We start from the raw sequence: 17,968 nt of genomic DNA, 5'->3' as shown, positions 1-17,968 counted from the left end.
CAAGGGTCACGAAGGCCCTTTGTTTAGTCTTCTGCTTTCAGGGCATTGTCAGCAGAGCAGTTAGTCCACTGTGTCTAGCTTGGCTTCGGGGAAGGTAACGAGAAAGCATTGCAGCTTTTTGATGTGTAACTAAGAGGGGTCCATCCATCTACGCAGCCAGTCGTCCAATGTACTGTGATGGATATGGACCAATGCCAACCCTCTCTAGGGGGCCAGCTTAGGACTCTATAAGGGAACCATCAGCTGGAATCACCACTGCTTTTTTGTTCTTCGCTTCATATTCAGACCACAGCGTTTTGATAATTATTACTGTAAACACGGAAGCACGGTGCCAAGTCACTGGAGTGGAGTGTTTTTTTATTCAACCACGCACACGTGGGCGTAGAGAACGGCACGATGTAAACATTCCAGCCCTTTTAAGACGTCCTGCTTCATCGTATATTAATATAGGCCCACTCAGTATCTGGTGCATGTGAGAAATGAGTCTCCGCTGATCCAGATTTTTTTTTTTAATTTTTAAGAGTAAAACTAATATTTATTTCATCAGGATGTGAATTATTACCATTTTGATCATCATTGCCAGAGTAAACATGCAGAGAAATAGGACGTTGCGCCACGCTGGTTTTGATCAGGGGATACATCATATTTAAGCAGAATTTAGGTCAATTGATGGTCCAGCTTTCCACAGCAGTCTTAGTTTTTAGACGAGCTCCTTTGGGAAAATAAACAGCAGACCCTTTACATTAGATTATAAAGATATCTAAAGCACACAGCTCTACGATAGCGTTTCTGTGTACTGTGAAGCTCTAAGCAAGGCTTGTTTTCATTATTTTATGTGCAAATATCTGGAAAATTTGCACTTATGACACTGATTGTATAAGATGCAAATATACATTTGATAAACCTCTAACTGTTACCCGATTTAAAGTTGGACAGTATTAAAATCTCAAAAAGAGGATTTTAAGTCAAATTACTGACTTAAAATCATTGCAGAATTGCATATTAAAATGCAGATAACCTGCTGCAGCTTTAAGGATACCTCCGACCTCTGATCAATCAGGTTTGCCAAAATCCTTAAACAAAAGATTATAAGTCAATATGAAAATGGTTTTCCAAATGCTAAGTTCAACAGAAACTATTTCTGCAACATGGCAGAGAAAACTTACTTGAAGACTTCAAGTTCTGCATGTACAGGTAGTAAAGTCTAAATAAAGATCGAACATGTCAGTGGGGGACTATAACAGATGCTGGCCTCATTACCAAACCTCGGGTTGATATATATATATATATACGTTGAATATATATAAATAGATCATATATCATGTGCTTACTCAGTAATTCTTCAGGTCGCAGGTTTCCTCAGGTTTCTTAAAGTCAAATTGGTTTTGAAGACTGGTTAAATAATGCAGCTAACTTTAAAAATCACAATTAGGAAACATTAAACAGGTGAAATCTGTTAAATTGGAATTTATATCACTTCAGAGAAGAACTCTGAAATAAGTCATTATGACATGGTTATTGAAATTTAAACGAAAGTTATGCGATTGGTTCCACATTAACACTTAGCTGATAAGACCTAAACCAGGGGTGTCAAACATGAGGCCTGTGGGCCAAAACCGGCCTGCAAGAGGCTCAGATCTGGCCAAACCACAAAGCAAATTGGACCAAAATTCTAAGAAAACCTAGATTTTTTTTTTTTTACAATTTCTTAAGAGTAGTGGACACAACACTGAGATATCAGTAATGCTGCCATGAAAGCTAAAAAACTAGCATCAGATGCCATGCAGAAAGTACCATTAAAAATCTCCTATCATAGAGCTTTTCAAAACTTTCACATGGTCTCATTTTTCCCAAAACGTTGTATTCAAAGTTTATTGTCGCAAATCCAGCTTTTCCTTGATTTTCCTCCATTTGAATATTGGATCATGGGAGCCGCGTTCAGAATCTGCTGTGTCTGTGTGAGCTGGACTGGCTCGGCCCACACATGCCCATCTTGGGAAGAGGAGGAAGTACTTCCTCTCGTGGTGCCATGTGCCAGAGCAGAGCTACCTAGTTGTGGAAGGGTCAAAGGGAAGGCTTACCTTGACTGGGATTGGCTAAACCCCCGATGACACTATATAGGGTTTGATTTCTGATTCGCTTGGTGGAGCAACACACTTTTTAAAAAATTGATACAAGCCAGGGAGAGAGAGGACAGACTTACTTTACTTCTGGGCATCATTTTCAGGTATATTACTGTTGGAAAAACATTACATATAATATGACACCTTTAAAATTGGCTTTATGTCGAGATTGTAGCAATTCTTGCTTTTTTTTGGGGGGCAATAATATAGAAATCTTCATCACACATACTCTGTGTAACAAAGAAAAACATTCGAAAAACTGAAATTCAGAGATTATTACGACACTGATTCACCAGTCCTGCCCGCTCAAGATAAAATTGTTCTGTGTGTGGCGACTGAACAAAAATGAGGTCAACTCCCCTGACCTAAATGATTAGAAGCAAACTGAGATGAAGTGTTACAGTAGAACAGCAAGAAAAGATGAGACCACTTCATGACCTCTTTAATTTAACACACGGAGCCCCCCATGAAAGGCGTGCTGGGGGTCCCTCGTGTAGCATTAGTGCATGCACGCGTGCGTTAAAAAACAGCCTCGGGAAATGTTATATAGGTTTGGGTAAATCCTATGTTTTAATAGTCGCCTGAGGCTGAGGAGCTTGTTCCACATCTTGCCATTGGGGGGGGGAGAGGCGGGACATGGGGGCGACCGACGACTTCCACGTGGCCAAACACAACAAAAAGACATTACAGTTATTGTTCGCGTCTGAACCTGGCACAATATTCGCTACAAGCTAATGGAGCAGCGCTATCTTATGGGTCCAGTCTGGATGAGGCAGCGCCTGCAGGGGGAGACTCGACTTTTTAGCTTTTAATCCAATGTGACATTTAAGCATTTCCACAGAAAAACAGACAAAGCACATATGAAGCGGGGGGGGGGGGGGGGGCTGACGGCTTTACCACCAAACTGCGAGGCTTAATGTCAAAGTGCAGTCGAATGTAACCGGAGTGGGAGTTTCCCTCCAGGGTGGCCGGGGTGTCGTTTTTCCTGGACTTGATGGGAACAAAGTGCCTGTCACTCAGTCCTCTCCCCAAATCCTCCCTCGTCCCTTTGTGAGCCTTTTTTTTTTTGTCCTTCCCTGGAGGGTGCCTTGATAATCTGAGGTCTCTGTTCCAACTTTCTCTTTCGCTCTAGTAAATATTCCCTTCGTCTGGTGCGTCTGCATGGCCGTCTCTCAGATCACACTGTAAATGTTCCTCTCTCATTCAATCCAGTGCCTCGTTTGATTGTTTCTCAAACGTCAAACTTCATCCTACGTTACTCATTTCACTACAGAAAACGGGCATTTTTCTTTGTATTTATACACACCTGCGACCACTGACCATCGAGGTGACTGTGACGTCTCTGCTGCAGGTTTTTAGCAGCGTCTAAAACGACTGCAATGCTTTTAATTAGGGTGCAAAACAAGACCTTCCGCCAGGAGAAAATCACTGCAGAGGCTCATCAGAGCCGCAGCAATGTTGGCTCTACCCTTCTGTCCATGGAGACCGTGGAAAAAGGAATTTTCCTAGAGAACACATATTTTCAGAAACAAAGTTCGAGAACGTGTTCTGTTCTGGAGGCTGAACTCAACCTGAGACACTGCAGGCCGGTGAACATCAGAACCTGCAGGGCTCGTGCATCAAGGAGGGAACGGACTTCCACCAGAACGTAACTCACTCCACACGACAGATTAACCATCACAACGAGCAACACCATACAGGAGAAAGAGCATTATCTACACACTATACAAGGACAAAGAGCAATATTTTGACACACAGAGTAATATTGTGTTCAGTCACACTGAACTCCATGTGGATTGTTGTTGTTTTTTTACTTTTCTGTATCTGTGTGTATTTTATTTTATTTTTTAGACTTATTTCACAAGTTCTTATTACTTTTGTGTCTTTTTATAGTCCGTTTAAGTTTCTTTGATTTGGTAAAACAGAGATTAACTTAAGTTAATGAGTTAACCTGCTGACAGAATAGTAAACACAACAGAGTCTGAAAAGATTCACTGCAGCTCATTTAAATTCCAAATCCTGCACCTTCAGATGCCTGTTGATTACAGGTTTTAAGGTTTAGAAACTCATCTTTTCAACAGTTTACTCCCCCCGCATATCCTCACTTTATTCCATCGTCCCGGTTGTTGTTTCCCATCAATTATTGAGTCTCTTTCCAGGAACTGGCCTAATTCCCCATTACTGAGATTGATGGACCAGGGACTAGGCGCAATCGTTCTACTACTGTGTAAACAGCCTGCTTGTACAGGCATCCTGCGAGACTTCACCAACGTCAATCAATCCGTTTCACTGCTGCTGTGGTTTATAGTCGTGCATTAAGTAAGAAAACCAGTCCACTTTCATTGCCCTTGATTTGATTGATGGTTAAAGGAATGAACGTATGCATGCGATACGTAAACTCTGATGTATGTAAGAATTTAAGTGTGAAGAATTACTGGCTTTGATTTTATCCATATAGTAGAAATGTAATGATTATATACTGCTGCTATAGAATTGGGATTTGGGAAGGTTCTGACAGGTTTTTAAAGTTGAAACATTATAAAGGTGATGCATAATAAAAAGGTGTGTGTGTGTGTGGCTCCAAAAGCGTCAAGAGCATAATCCTATTATTTAAGCTGCAGTGCAATCTCAGCCTGTATGTGTTTGTTTCACAGCAACATGAAAGCTGCCAGCGTCCTTCAAGTCTAAAAATAGAGCAGAGAAAGCCCTCTTTGTGGATCTGTCCTTCCTGCTGAAAGGCACAAACACAGAGTGCCCGACTGTTGCGCTTCTGTGAGAGTTGTGCATGTTTTCTTAAGACTCCTGCAACTCTGGACTCGCATAACAAAACAGCAGGCGAGAGTGGCGTCAGCGCAACACAACTAATTCAAAACAATCACACCAATACTTCTTTTAAATCCATCCATCTCATACACACAAGACAACATGTTCAAGTGAAAACAGAAAACCTTTGGTACATTTTGGGGGTCAGTTTACACAGTAATGATGCTTGGAGCCACTGAAAACAACTTTTTGAAAACACTGTCTTCGTCTCCATGGGAACGGGGGGAAATGCAAATTTTCTTTGGGGGGGGGAGAAAAATCCAGGATCGAGAATGAAAACAGCCCTTCCATATTTCTTCATAAGAAATATTTGCCCTGCAATGTGTTAAGAAAAGTCCAGCGATTTTAATCTAACAAATATAATTTGCAAGGAGTTTTTTGTTCTCCAAGTGTGAATATACATTTGTTTCTTTACTTTACTATCTTAATACAAAAATAGAAAGATACTTGGAAACAAGGCGGATATGTGCTTGTCAATAACTACAATTCCAGATGACGTCGTAAAGTAGATAAAGTGAAAATGCTAAACTTTTGTAGTGTTTTGGGTGTCCGTTGCCACTTTTTGAAAACACTCCAACTCTGTCCCCATGGAAACAAGAGTTTTTCTGCACATACTTGAGTAGACGGATGATAACAATAGTTGACAGTCACCGTAATAACAATCCAACTTGGTCGTGTGTCCACTAGAATGTCAGTGTTCTCCCATTTATAGCGTATTGTTAGCTGCATGTGTGTGTGGTTTCATTACAAAAACAAACAGCAGCACCCACTAGTGGCCCCAAAAAGAAAACTACATAATTTTCTGAGTTTTTGCCTTTTTTGTTTTCTAAACGTCACCGCAAAACCTTTCTGAGACAAAAACAATGCTTTTTCCTGTTGCGGCAGTAGTTTTAAAGCTCAGTTTGTAAACAAGTCATCACCAACAGCATCGACTCCCTTCATGGGATCGGCGCCGTGAATCAAAACTAACCGGTTTCGGCATCTTTCTCCGCTCGCCGCCCGTCCCCTGTTGCTGATGAAACAAAAAGAAGTCGTCCTCCGTCTTCCCGTCTCTCTCTGGGCCTCCAGCGCCTGAAACACACAGAAATACAAATTAATGTCAACAACCGGATGGCCAATGTCATGTCTGCAGGCACCTGGTCCCTCGATGACGAGTAGAAAACAAGAGCGTGGTCTCGTATAGTGGTTCGGATAAATAACATGATTTAAAACTCTACCAGAAGTTTGAAAACATGTAGCTACAGTAGGAGTGTTCACAATACATTGTAAAAGACTGACTGAAGTGCAGTTATTTGCAGTTAATCATGCTCTTAACTTATTAGAAAGTCTGACAGAATACAAATGCGTGAAAATCAAGAAAAAGGACCAACAACAAAGTAAATAAACTGCTCCACGTGTGAAACGCTGCTGATGGCGGTTTATTAGGGGGCAAGAGAGAGAGTACCGTCGTTTGGAAGAACAAATCTCAAAGCACGAAAACATTAACATCATCTGTTTGTTTGGTGATTGGAATAATTGCAATAAATACAGTTTGATGGTTCAATCTCGCATCTCACCCTTTTCATGTGTCGCACTGTTCTTGAGCAAGACACCAAACCCCAAATGGCCTTTAATGGTCTGCAGGCACGTTGCATGGCAGCCATCTTCACTGATGTGTGTGTTTGAATGGATGAACGTGACCAAAAGTGTAAAGCCGTTTGAGCAGCTCAAATTAAATATATATGAGTGAAGTTTATTCTCAGTCTGATGTTTTGAGTCGGGAATCATCAAATGACTATATTTCTTTATTAAATATCATATTTCTACAGATTTAACAGGCTTCACATCATACTTTCAGCCCAATTTCATTTTGACTCAAACTCGATAAAAGGACGAGCTGAGAAGGAAGACGACCGACTTCAACTGATCTAAATCCCACAAAGAGTTAAAGTTTCAAGGGCGCCTCGCAGCATCTCCCCTGAAAACAATAACTGCTGACATCATTCCAACGTCAAAGTGAATAACACGAAGGCAAAATGACAATTAGGTCTGATTCCAGGCATAAACCTCGTAATCGGTTAAAGCCTATTTATGCGACAACAGAGCTTTGTTATGTTAAAAGCACAGACGAGGTTAAACTCCAGCTAAGAGGATCCCACCAGTAAAACAGTCATTAGGAAGTCAAGTAGAGAAACTAATACAGAGAGAGTCCGGCTCATGCGAGCAAGCAGCTGCTGTGGAGCTCCTCCACTTTGGCTACAGGAGGAAATTCTCCAGAGTCCGGATGAAGTCAGGCTGGTAAATGTAGGCCCTGGCCTGAAACCAGCGCCGAACCCTGCAGGCTGAGTGGCATTAAGAGCCGGTGAAGACAACAGCTTCTGCTCGAGTTTCTCTCTCTGTTCGCATGACCTCCGGCCTGCTTACGGCTCGTCGTAGTGGTTATCCAAACAGTGCCATCTTATCTGGAACATCTTGTTACCTAAAATGATTAAACGGTGAAATGAAGAGAGCAGCCGGCAAGGTGTCCCACAGGTGCCAGATCGTCGTGATGAGTCAGGCCAGAAATAGACTTTTCTCAAGTGTCGGGGAATCAAAGCGGGTCTGATCACAACCTCGGGCTCAAGGCGGGGGCAGCGGCCGCTTTACAGCTACTGGTGTGGCCGCGAGTCAAGAAAGATAAACCACATTTTCAAATTCATCGAATTAAAACGATCAGAAAGTTCAAATTGATGATAAAACACACACAGAAAGAGTAGCAAACAAAATTGGTCATTTTAAGCTCAATTAGTGGCATTTTAATCAGTCAAACTTCAACAGCAGCGATCCAGACTGATGATTATTTCCTTAATATAATGGAATCATCTTGTTTCAAGTAGTTCGTATACAGGAACTAATTTGGTTTGAATCCAACAAGAAGATTGTCCAGATTCTGCAGGGAGCCGCTGATACACAAAATAATTCATGGTTCCTCATAGAACTCTTACAATCCCACTCGATCAAGCGCTTTTCTCAAAATAGAAAAATCTATCTAGGAATTTGAATTTGGGGAGTTTCATAAGAGACACCTATCAGCCATAGGATTATGACCTGTTCCGTGTATTCTGCCTGCTTTAAACGAGAACAAGCATGAACTTTGACCTCCCGCAGCCGTTTGAGCGACAGTGAGCTCCTCTGGGGGATTTAACATGCGGTCAGGCTTCACTACCCATGAGGCTTGGTCATCCAAGACTCTGTCAGACCGGAAACACTCCACTGCTCTGGTCCATTCACTGTCAAACTCAGTCAAATTCTTACACTTGTCCCATTTTTCTCCTTCTTTAAAGCCATAGTCACATGTTGGATCTTTAATTTTAACTGAACGGGTTCAATCAGTTCTGAGCTGAAGGTGTGTGCTTGAGTGAAAGTAGGTCAGAAGATTTCATTTCTCTTTAATCGTCACAGATTTTCAGGAGAACCAAACTGCCTGCTGAGAAAAGGGACTTTCTACATCTTTTGAATATATTAGACGTTTCTAGAGCACGCTGCCGATTTTATAATCACATCACAGATCATTTTGGATATCTGTTCATTCTTTGGAGAGCCTCTCTTTGATGTGCAGTGTGACTGTGGGGCATGTCCTGCTGATCGACGTGCAGCACATCGGCGGCCTTCTGGGGCCAAATCCTGAAGGTACGGGAGGCCTGAAATACGTTCTCTGTTCAAAGCGAGCCACTGCAGGCAGACCGGCTTCCTTCCTCAGGCTAAAACGCATCTGAGCCGAGCCAGCAGTGTCATTCAGCTGCCCTCGATGCACACGTCAGACGTGAAATACTTAAAAAGACAAAGAGATTTCGGGTTGGTAGTTGGAACGATGTCGTACGAAAATGTATCAGGCGAGTCCCTTGCGAAACGGCTCAAATTTAAAGCTGCCCCAGTTAATAAAAGCTGCGGCGAGTTTATCAGGCGGGTCACAGTTTCCCTCCTGCTTGCAATACGACTTTCCATTTCTCATTATCAGTGCCGAGGAGGAGAGAAGAGAGAGCAGAGGCCATGTAAAAGGAAGAAGACATAAGAATGCAAAGCTTGACTTGACCCATATACCTGCAGGCGGGAGCTAGGTGCAGGCACCGAATGCTGAAATAGCTATTCACTGAGCGAAGGGAAGGACGATGGAAACAATAATTACGTTAAAAGAAAGTAAAGTGTTGAGCATCACTCATTTTGATTGAAAGAAAAGGCTTTTCAACTCTATGCTTGGTCTGGTTTTTTTCTTTGTGTTTTCTCACGTCAGCTTCTCCTCCATTCAGCAAGGTGACCGTGAACATAATCTACAGAAATGTAATGGATTTTAAAGGCTCCAGGCTTTACACACATGCACACACAATCCCAGGGTGACCCGTGCTCAGTTTATGAAAGCAACAAAAAAAAAAGAAGAGATTTCAGGAGAAGCCCGAGTGTTCTCTGTGTAAAGCTTCAGTCTAACAGTGTACTGATGTGTTTTACACACATTTGCAGATTTAAACTCTACCGAAGCAATACTGGTGTTTGGATCTGGATTTCTTCTTTGGTCAAACATAAGGACACATGAGTCAGAAACCAGCCCACTTTGCCCACTCTGGAGCCCATTTAAAAAAAAAAAAAAAAAAAAGGGCTCCTAAAACGTCGTGCTGTATGAACGATCGAAAACTGCCGTTACTTGTGAGAAAAATGGTAAAATATTGTCAAAGGGTGCTTCACTTTTACACACAATATCACTGTTTTACCAATTAAATATAATTTGTTCTGGTCAGAATGCATCATTTGGGAGCGTTCTAGTCTTTTTTTTTTTTTATATATATAATATGCAAGGTAAAGCTGGCTGGTCTAGTTGGACATTTTTGTCAACAAATTCCATCATTGTTTTTATTCCACCTTCACCAACGGCAGCGCTGGCTATGAACATAAGCTCACACTGACCGGGAGGTTTAATCAACCTCAAACACAGCATTCTTCCAGATATATGCATAAATTATAAACTTCTATCATTCAACAGGGTTTTGTTTTTCAAAGCTGAAATGATTTTGTAAAATCAATGGTAAGTCTCTATATACAGCCTGCTACTGTTGCAGCTGTAAACACTTGCTACTTTGCATTGTGATCAACTTGTTTAGAGTGAAGTTATTTCAGTTTTTTTTCCAAGTGTAATCTTTTGTTTTAAGAATCATTTTCACCTCCTACTTGTTGCTTTTTTAATCCGTCTCTTTTCCTTTCATCACAAGCGTCACGTGTAGTTGAAGAGGTCACTTAATGTCCTGCTGTAAGTGTGTGAGGTCACACACACACACACACACACACACACACACACACACACACACACACACACACACACACACACACACACACACACACACACACACACACACACACACACACACACACACACACACACACACACACACAAAACAGCTGTGGTAACAGCAGGAAACGATACCTGCTGGTTTACTGACAGACAAGGTTTTACTAGAAACAACCGATTATTTTTAGTGAGTTTGAACAAAAGGTACCTTCAGGGAGGACGCCAGGAAATAATAAACCACAAACTGATGCTGAGACGGAAACTGAAATGTGGATTCTGAACTTATTACTGAAATTATGACGTTCGTCAGTTCTGCTTATTTAACTAAATGTGTGCTGAAATCAGTTCCTCCATTTGCATGTCAAATCCAAACCAAAACTCAAAACAGTAATATTAACGTCAGACAAAATTAAATGGTCAAGACATCGAACCTGACAACCAACAGAAACGGAGATTAAACGGCTGAAAAGCAAGCTAAAGACAAAGTAATCATCTGCGACCTTTCTGTCCGAACACATTCACAGTGAAACTTTAACCTAAAGAGGACAGGAAGGGCGGAGATAGATGGACGAGCTAATACAGGAAACAAAAGCAAGTCAAAATAGTAGAACAGCAATCTATTTTAAGAGAGCGAGAAGTGCAGATAGGATTTTAGTGAGGCTTCTGGATCATAAGTAGCACTTCCTTTTTAGTTTGAGGCCCCGATGAAACATTTAAAGTGAACACGCGTGGTTTCAAGAAAGTGTCGCTTTCACACGGCAGCGTTCTGAAACATTAACAACAGGAATACATCTGGACAAACGACCACGCTGGATTGTTATTACGGTGACTGTCAAAATAAAACTACCAAGGAGAATATGGAGTGGGAGTCATGACACCATGGAGTACACATTGTTGTGGTTGTTCAGCTACTGACCATGTGCGGAACTACTCGTCACTGCAGCCGTGGTGTGCATGAGCAGTAGCAGCGTTTCTGTCGTCCACACACGAAGACGGAGCACAAGCGTTTCAGAAACTTGCGCTTTCCTGTCCATTTACACATCGACGGAGTCATGGCGTTATGGAAAAGTTCCACCGTGGAAGCCATCTAAGTAGTTGAGTTTATAGCGGCTCTAAGCACCGCTGTCGTGTAAACAGACCCTCAAAACAACGCAACGAAAGTTCAGTGTCGTGGCACTAGAGCACCAATCAAATGGATATGACAGATATCCTATCACCACTAGAAGGATCTGGTATGTGTACTTCTCATCAGGTTTTTGACATATTTACAGCCATAAAAAAAAATTATATATATACATAAATCCAGTCAGTCTCGAATTAAGAGTTAAAGATGTTGATCAAAATGTAGTTTTAATTACACTTCAGAATCTTCTGCAGTGCAGAGAAACTTCATGCTTTAACGATCATCCATTATTATTATAATTAATAATGAATGCATGAACTACTGCACTACTGCAGTGAATAATACCCTGGTGCATTTCCTGTTGGATAATTGTTTCTTTCAGCCTCTTTTGAGGCGACATTTTCACTAAAAGCTGAAAATACTGATGGGGACCTGACCACAGCAAAGATTTAAAAAATATATATATATATATACTAGAAAAGCAGGTGAAAATAACCTTAAACCAGGTTACACAGTCACATCTCCATTCATCATGAACATTTCAAACACTGGAGTTTCAAACTGTCTCACAGTGGCAGCTGGTGTGTGAAATATTCGTCTAAATTCAGCTTCTGCTGCCAAATTCAAAGCACATTTAGCAAATTCCTTCTCCTATTTCAATAACTTTGTTTCTTTAGTAAAATAAAAGGCTTCCTGTGTGAACGTGGAGGGACGGTGCTGCTGTGGCTGCTTTCGCGAAGACTTGTCGTGAAGTGAGCGTCCTGAATCAGTCTGCCTGCCCCCCACCCCACCTCTCGGAGTTCAACAGGTTGGCAAAGAGCTTATGTCATTGTTGTGCGTCATCTAATAGAGTCAGGACCTGCTACTACTCCTCCTGTTGGGACTGAAGACGACGAGCTACTGAGATGACTCATTTCACCATGTGGTGCTTCACAAGGTCGGGGCTACTTGGGGGTCCTGGAGCCGTTCCCAGCTGAGTAGAGGTGAAGCCATTGTACAAGCCTAATAGTGGGAGGAATACCATCACGCACACTCACACCGAGTGGTAATTTCATAATGACATGCAAACTGCACAGAAAAAGCCCGAAGACCCAACTCGAAGTGGGGTAATTATCACTGTGAGGAAAGCCACAGCAACCACATGGAGCCCACAATTATTATAGAGCATGAGAAGAATGCGACTATTGTTCTAAGCAGCGTTGTCGTGTTTCACTAGCAGAGGATGTCATAATGAAAAGACTAAATAGCAGAAGTTAGAATTACCTATAGCAGTGAAAGCCAGCAACCTGGCAAGATATTTTAGAGGACCTTTCGCATCCGGATAGTCCAGGACTCGGTTCACTTGGGAGGGAGGGGAACCGAGATTTTTCGCAAATTCATTTAGTTCAGGTGGCGTTCACGTTCACTTTAGAGACCGGATCAAACCGCCTGGAAAATGTCACGCAATTACACCAGCTGCTGGTTTGGGGGCGCTGTTGCCTGAAACAAACACTGTCCAGAGAGGAAGTGAAGAAGGAACACGGTTCATTGATTGGGCCGCAACGAGAGCAGAAGTCTCGCCGCTTTAGCCCGTAGTTTTGTTTACTACCCAGAATGCATTGCGCACTACATCACATCCTCTCATCCCGCCTGTTAGAAAGATTCTTTATAAACAAACCAAGACCTAACATTTCAAGGGGACCAGAGATCACTTGTTTGCTCCGGTTCAGAGTTCGTGGGCGTGTTCACGTCGCCCAAGCGAAACGGTTTTTCCCAGAAGAGAACTCCGGTCCGAACCAAACGGGAATGTGAACATTCTCTAAGCCAATCTGTGATGGTGAATTAATGAAAACATTCACACATTAGTCGCTCAATCTAAATAACTAGTTGCAATTTTATTCAAAAGGTTAGCAACTTCAGACCGTAAAGCGTTAACTTTAATATGCTGGTGTTTTTATTTCTGGTCCGACCTAATTAAGGCCTAATTAAACCTCAGTTTTAATGTGGAACCAACCACAGTAATTTGGTTTGAATTTTACTAAGAACGTCATCAGGATTTATTCCAGTTCTTCGCTGACGCAAGTGATGAATTTAACAGATTTCCCCTGTTGAATGTTTCATAAATATGTTTTTTAAGACCCTGTCCACGAGAACCAAAACAATCGTTTTTCTCTCTGTCGTTATTGAAATTTTTTTTGTCCACACTTCACTATGAACACGGCTCAAAACGATGTAGTACATATGCCAGGACTTTAGGTGGCATCCTCGTATCGGAGAAATCCAACGTCTCGTTTTATTAAAGCGACAAGCATCAGTAGCTTCTGCAGCTCGACCTGAAACTGCAAAACAAATTTCCCATACAAAACAGATGAGAGGCGCCTCATGGAGGAGATCAAAGGAGATCCAAATCCGTTACCGTGGAGACGCTTCCTGCTCAGCGTTTCACACAGTGATGTAGTTACCTGACCTGCTAGGAACTCAGTTCCGCAAACAAATGTGGCGATGGCAAAGGTCAGCGCTCTACCGATTGCTTGTTTTAGTTTCACAAGTTTTCAAACTTTTAATACAAAATCCCGTCCAGTATGACCTGAAGAAAGGCTGTGGACCAACAAAAGGTCTCCAGATCCAGAAGGTCTGTCTGATTTTGATCTCTTCAGAGTGTTTAGATTGAAGACCTGAATAAAATACTGATTATTACACGCTTGTACGGTTGTCATGATATATATACATATATATTCACAACATATATGTAGTTCTCTCACCATGAGGTTTTATTGAGGCCAGTGTACCTCTGATGTAAAGCAACAAAAACTGACTGAAGATGGACATCCGCTTCCCCAAAATTTGATGTTTATGTGCTGTGGATAAAACAACGCTGTCCTCTTCTGCTCTTGAGCCATTGGGATTATTCAACAGGTTACAAGAAATAGCGCAGCTCAAGAGAAATCTAAAACCAGCCGTCAAAGGTATCTCATGTCATGATGCGCGAGCCTCTCTCTCAAATGAGTTGTAATTTGGCTCCGGAGGAGGGCGGGATCTACAGCGACAGGAGGGGATTTGAGTGACGGCGGTGTCAGCCAATAGACGGGCTTCTCGTGCGGCGACGAGGCCAATTAGGGAGCCGCGGAGCACCGCAACGCCAGCGGAGCATCTGTTTGTGCCAGATGGGACCGCCAGGCAGGCATCATGTGTGGGCGCGCGCTATTGTAACTGTACTCGGGATGAGGAACGACACTTTGAAAAAGGTGAACAAGTTAGTCAGGTTAAATCACCAAAACACCCCAGTTAGGGGGGTTAAAGTTGATTCCCACCAAGGTCCAGGAGGTAAAGTTAGCGGTCTGGCTTTAAGATACAGTATGTAAATAATCCGCAAAGCGGAAGAAAAATAACGGAATGTGAGTCGTGGCTACTTCACGGTCCTCGAGTCAATATTAAAAACACACAAACGGGATATTTTGACTTCGAATTGATATTTTTAACGGTTCTTAGTGTTTGCTACATTGTTGCAGGATGAAACGCGGCGGCGGCTTCAGAAGTTACGAACGTAAAGAAACATTGTTTCCGCCGGTGGACGTTGTGACGCCGTGGTGCCTTCAGGGACTCACAAACTAGATGAGGCGGTTCCAATTATTACCCCCAAACCTCATGAACACGACTGTAAAATGAGTTAGAGGCTCTCTTCTGCTGATGGGAGAGCGGGTGGTGTATGGAGGAGCACCTTCAGGTCATTCCGTTAAAAAATAAAAGAAGAAGAAGAAGGAATTGGCATCTAATTACCCCGACTGGTGCTCTTCTCTGCTGTTGCGTAACGTGTCTTAAACTGACACCGGGTCCACTCACCCGTCCGCCCGTCCCGAAACGTGCAAGAAGCCGGTGAGAGAACCGGGGAGGTGAGTGGAGAAAGCCAGCCGAGCCTCCCACCCTTCCCTCCACTTCCTCCACCTCCACCACGCCGCCGTTAACCTGCCCGTCAGATAGGTGTGCTCCCGTGCGGAGTTACACCGTTAACCAGCCCGGTAGAGGAGGAAATAAATCCTCCTGCTTCATTGGAAGAGCTTAAAGGAAGAGATGAAGCCGATCAAACTCACCTCTCTTGAGGCTGTGTCCAACTGTCACCCTCCCCTCTCCTCCTCCCGCCTCCTCCCAGCCAGCAGCGGGACTTTATATATCCACCGCGGGTAAAAATAGGAGCGTCTCACCTCCCGGACGCGGGTGATACCGGCGGCTGTGGGCTGACTCCTCCAGCCAGCCTGCTGCTTCCACTGACGGAGGAGAGGTACTCAATATGGCTGACGGACTCACCGTGCCGAGGCGTGGTGAGTCCTGCAGATTCACACACCCCCTCCCTCCCTCCCCTCACCCTTCTCTCACCCCGTGACTGCAGCACGGTGCGAACCGGGGACCCCCCCCCTCCCCCCCGAAAAAAAAAAAAGACACCTTCTATCTCTTCTGGTAAATGCATTAGGTCACATTTTATTTTTAATACCTATGTGAGCAACCATGAAATGTGGAAGTACCATATTACAACCACTCCCTATACTGTAATTAAATACTCTTATCTAATGGGTATTTCTTCCAAGTGTATCATTGCACGCATACTTACTATTTACACCTTTTGCAGTTGACACGACAACGTTTCAAGTGAAGGCGGATCATATTTGCATTTTAGCTTTGCATTTAAAAGCCAATGTTTTGAAAACTGTGTCCGCTATGTGAAGAGAGCAGGAAACACTGAAACTGATGTAGTTTTCATGTTTGACCACTAGTAGATGCTGTTGGTTGTTTTTTTTTTTTTCCACACAGTTGCAGCATTTTTTTTTTTGCTCGTCTCCATGACAACTGAGTCACAGCGTTTTCAATCATTTCATTTCATCTTCCACAGTCTAATATCTATCTGTGGTGAAAATTCCGTCAAAATCCGTGCAGTAGTTTTGACGTAATCTTGCGAACAGACGGACAGACAAACAAATATACGCCAATGATTTTATTACGTCCCTGGCAGATGAAATAAAGCCAATTTTAATGAAACTGGTGCAAAAAACACTGACACCTTAAGCAATTGCCACTGTTAAGAAATGTGTTATTACAATGTTTTCTTTTAAATTCTCAGAACTTCCGTGGTGGTTTGGGCGGATTGGCCCCTGTTCTAGACGCTGTGGGCTGCAGGCCAAAGGGACCTTTCGAGGAACCTACTGTATAACCGGGCCCTGCCACCCCCCCCTCCAGAGCTCAACATCCATCCCCACCCGTGCTGTGAAACCGAGTCTTGCGGTTGTGAGGAGAGATGTGAGTCACGGTCATGACCGAACCTGAACTCTGTAATGACTTTAACACATCCGTGTCAAACTCTGGCTTGAATATTGGCCCGCAGTGTGATTTAGATTTGGTTCGCGAAGCAATACCGGTAATATACAGTGTATGTACGTACCACTAATATTTCAAATCCCAGATGCACGTTCATTGAAGGATATTATTATTAGTAGTAGTAAATTGGTTTGGTATTTTTAAATTTCTTATTTGCCCGTGGAAAAAGGTTACTATTGAAATTTAAATCAGAAGGCTTCAATATTTTAAAATCCATTTTTCCCCCTGTGTACCATATTAAGTTATATATTGTCAAACTGTGTTTGTCCCATATTCAATGTTTAAGGAAAACTTGTTTGGGTTCATCTGAAAAGCTTCATTGTTCGATCTGGAGGAAGGTTTTTTCAATAAATATCAATGTTGGCTCACGAATTTTGTCCAAGTTTATAAATTTTGGCCCACTGTGTAATTGAGTTTGAAACCCCTGCTTTAACATATCAGGATGCTCACAGCGTTGATCATTTTATCCTGTGCGTCTCCCTTTACAAGCCTGATGGATTATATAGGCCTTGAAGTTTGCTCAATTCAGCAAATATTTAAAAAAGCAGCTTCAGATTTAATTTGTCATAAGGCTACAAATAGAAACACGTTACTGCACAAATAATTAAATAGTTTTTATTACTAACTGGTTTATCAAACTATGAAGCACTGTTTAGTTTGAGCTCTTTATATCTAAATCTTAAGACTTGGTGAGTCTGCATTTAAAAAGCCCAGCCTATGTTTCTACACTCACCCCAAGACTTGCATCAGCGGCGACTTTGCATCTGAAATAGGTTCTTCTTACGCCCGTGATTTAGATTTTTAGGATGCAAACTTGTTCTCCAGAGCAAATAACATTTAGTGTGAATGTTGGATATTAACTGTCTTGAGAATTATTGTCTTAGACCCCATTTTCAATTCAAATGAGACAGACTGGTGGCGAAGTGGTTCGCACTCACCTTTCAGCGGGCTTTCTGTATGGAGGTTGCATAACCCATTAACTGCTGCTGATTAAATGGAAAATAATCCTCTCTGCTCTTAATATATTTTTGTAAATCTGATTCAGTCACTGGTGTGTGAATTGTCTTCAGGTTCCTTGGCGTCATGTCCAAAATGTTCCCGTGCCTACTGACTGACTTCTCTAAAGCTGATAAGAGAATATTTCTAACATCTTCCTGGCAATACTGGGAGTATGCAGTATAACAAAAAAATAAACCCACACAGCTTTGTTCATCACCTTAGCTCTGCTGCCCTCTGCTGGCCGTCATGAGCGAACACAGCTGA

General features: G+C 42.4%; 1 protein-coding gene across 5 annotated transcripts in view; it reads right to left on the bottom strand.

The window, feature by feature from the left end:
• LOC308119017 (radixin) overlaps positions 1-15,676 on the bottom strand; it is a 39,513-nt gene extending 23,837 nt beyond the window's left edge. The window contains exons 1-2 of one of the 5 annotated variants that reach the window (XM_080478787.1): positions 15,430-15,676; positions 5,917-6,017 (exon numbers count right to left, since the gene is read on the bottom strand). In XM_080478787.1, the coding sequence (XP_080334913.1) occupies positions 5,917-5,928 (12 nt within the window). In that variant the 5' untranslated portion in view covers positions 5,929-6,017; positions 15,430-15,676. Of the gene's footprint in view, positions 1-5,916; positions 6,018-15,118 lie in introns of all 5 variants that reach the window. The other 4 variants (XM_080478785.1, XM_080478789.1, XM_080478788.1 and 1 more) reach the window with 4 other exon arrangements.
• Positions 15,677-17,968: the final 2,292 nt, after the last annotated feature.

Source organism: Lipophrys pholis, assembly GCF_963383615.2.
Source record: "Lipophrys pholis genome assembly, chromosome: 13".
Lineage (NCBI taxonomy): Eukaryota > Metazoa > Chordata > Actinopteri > Blenniiformes > Blenniidae > Lipophrys > Lipophrys pholis.
The sequence above is the reverse complement of the archived record's forward strand: the minus strand, read 5'-3'. Positions and strand labels throughout refer to the sequence as shown.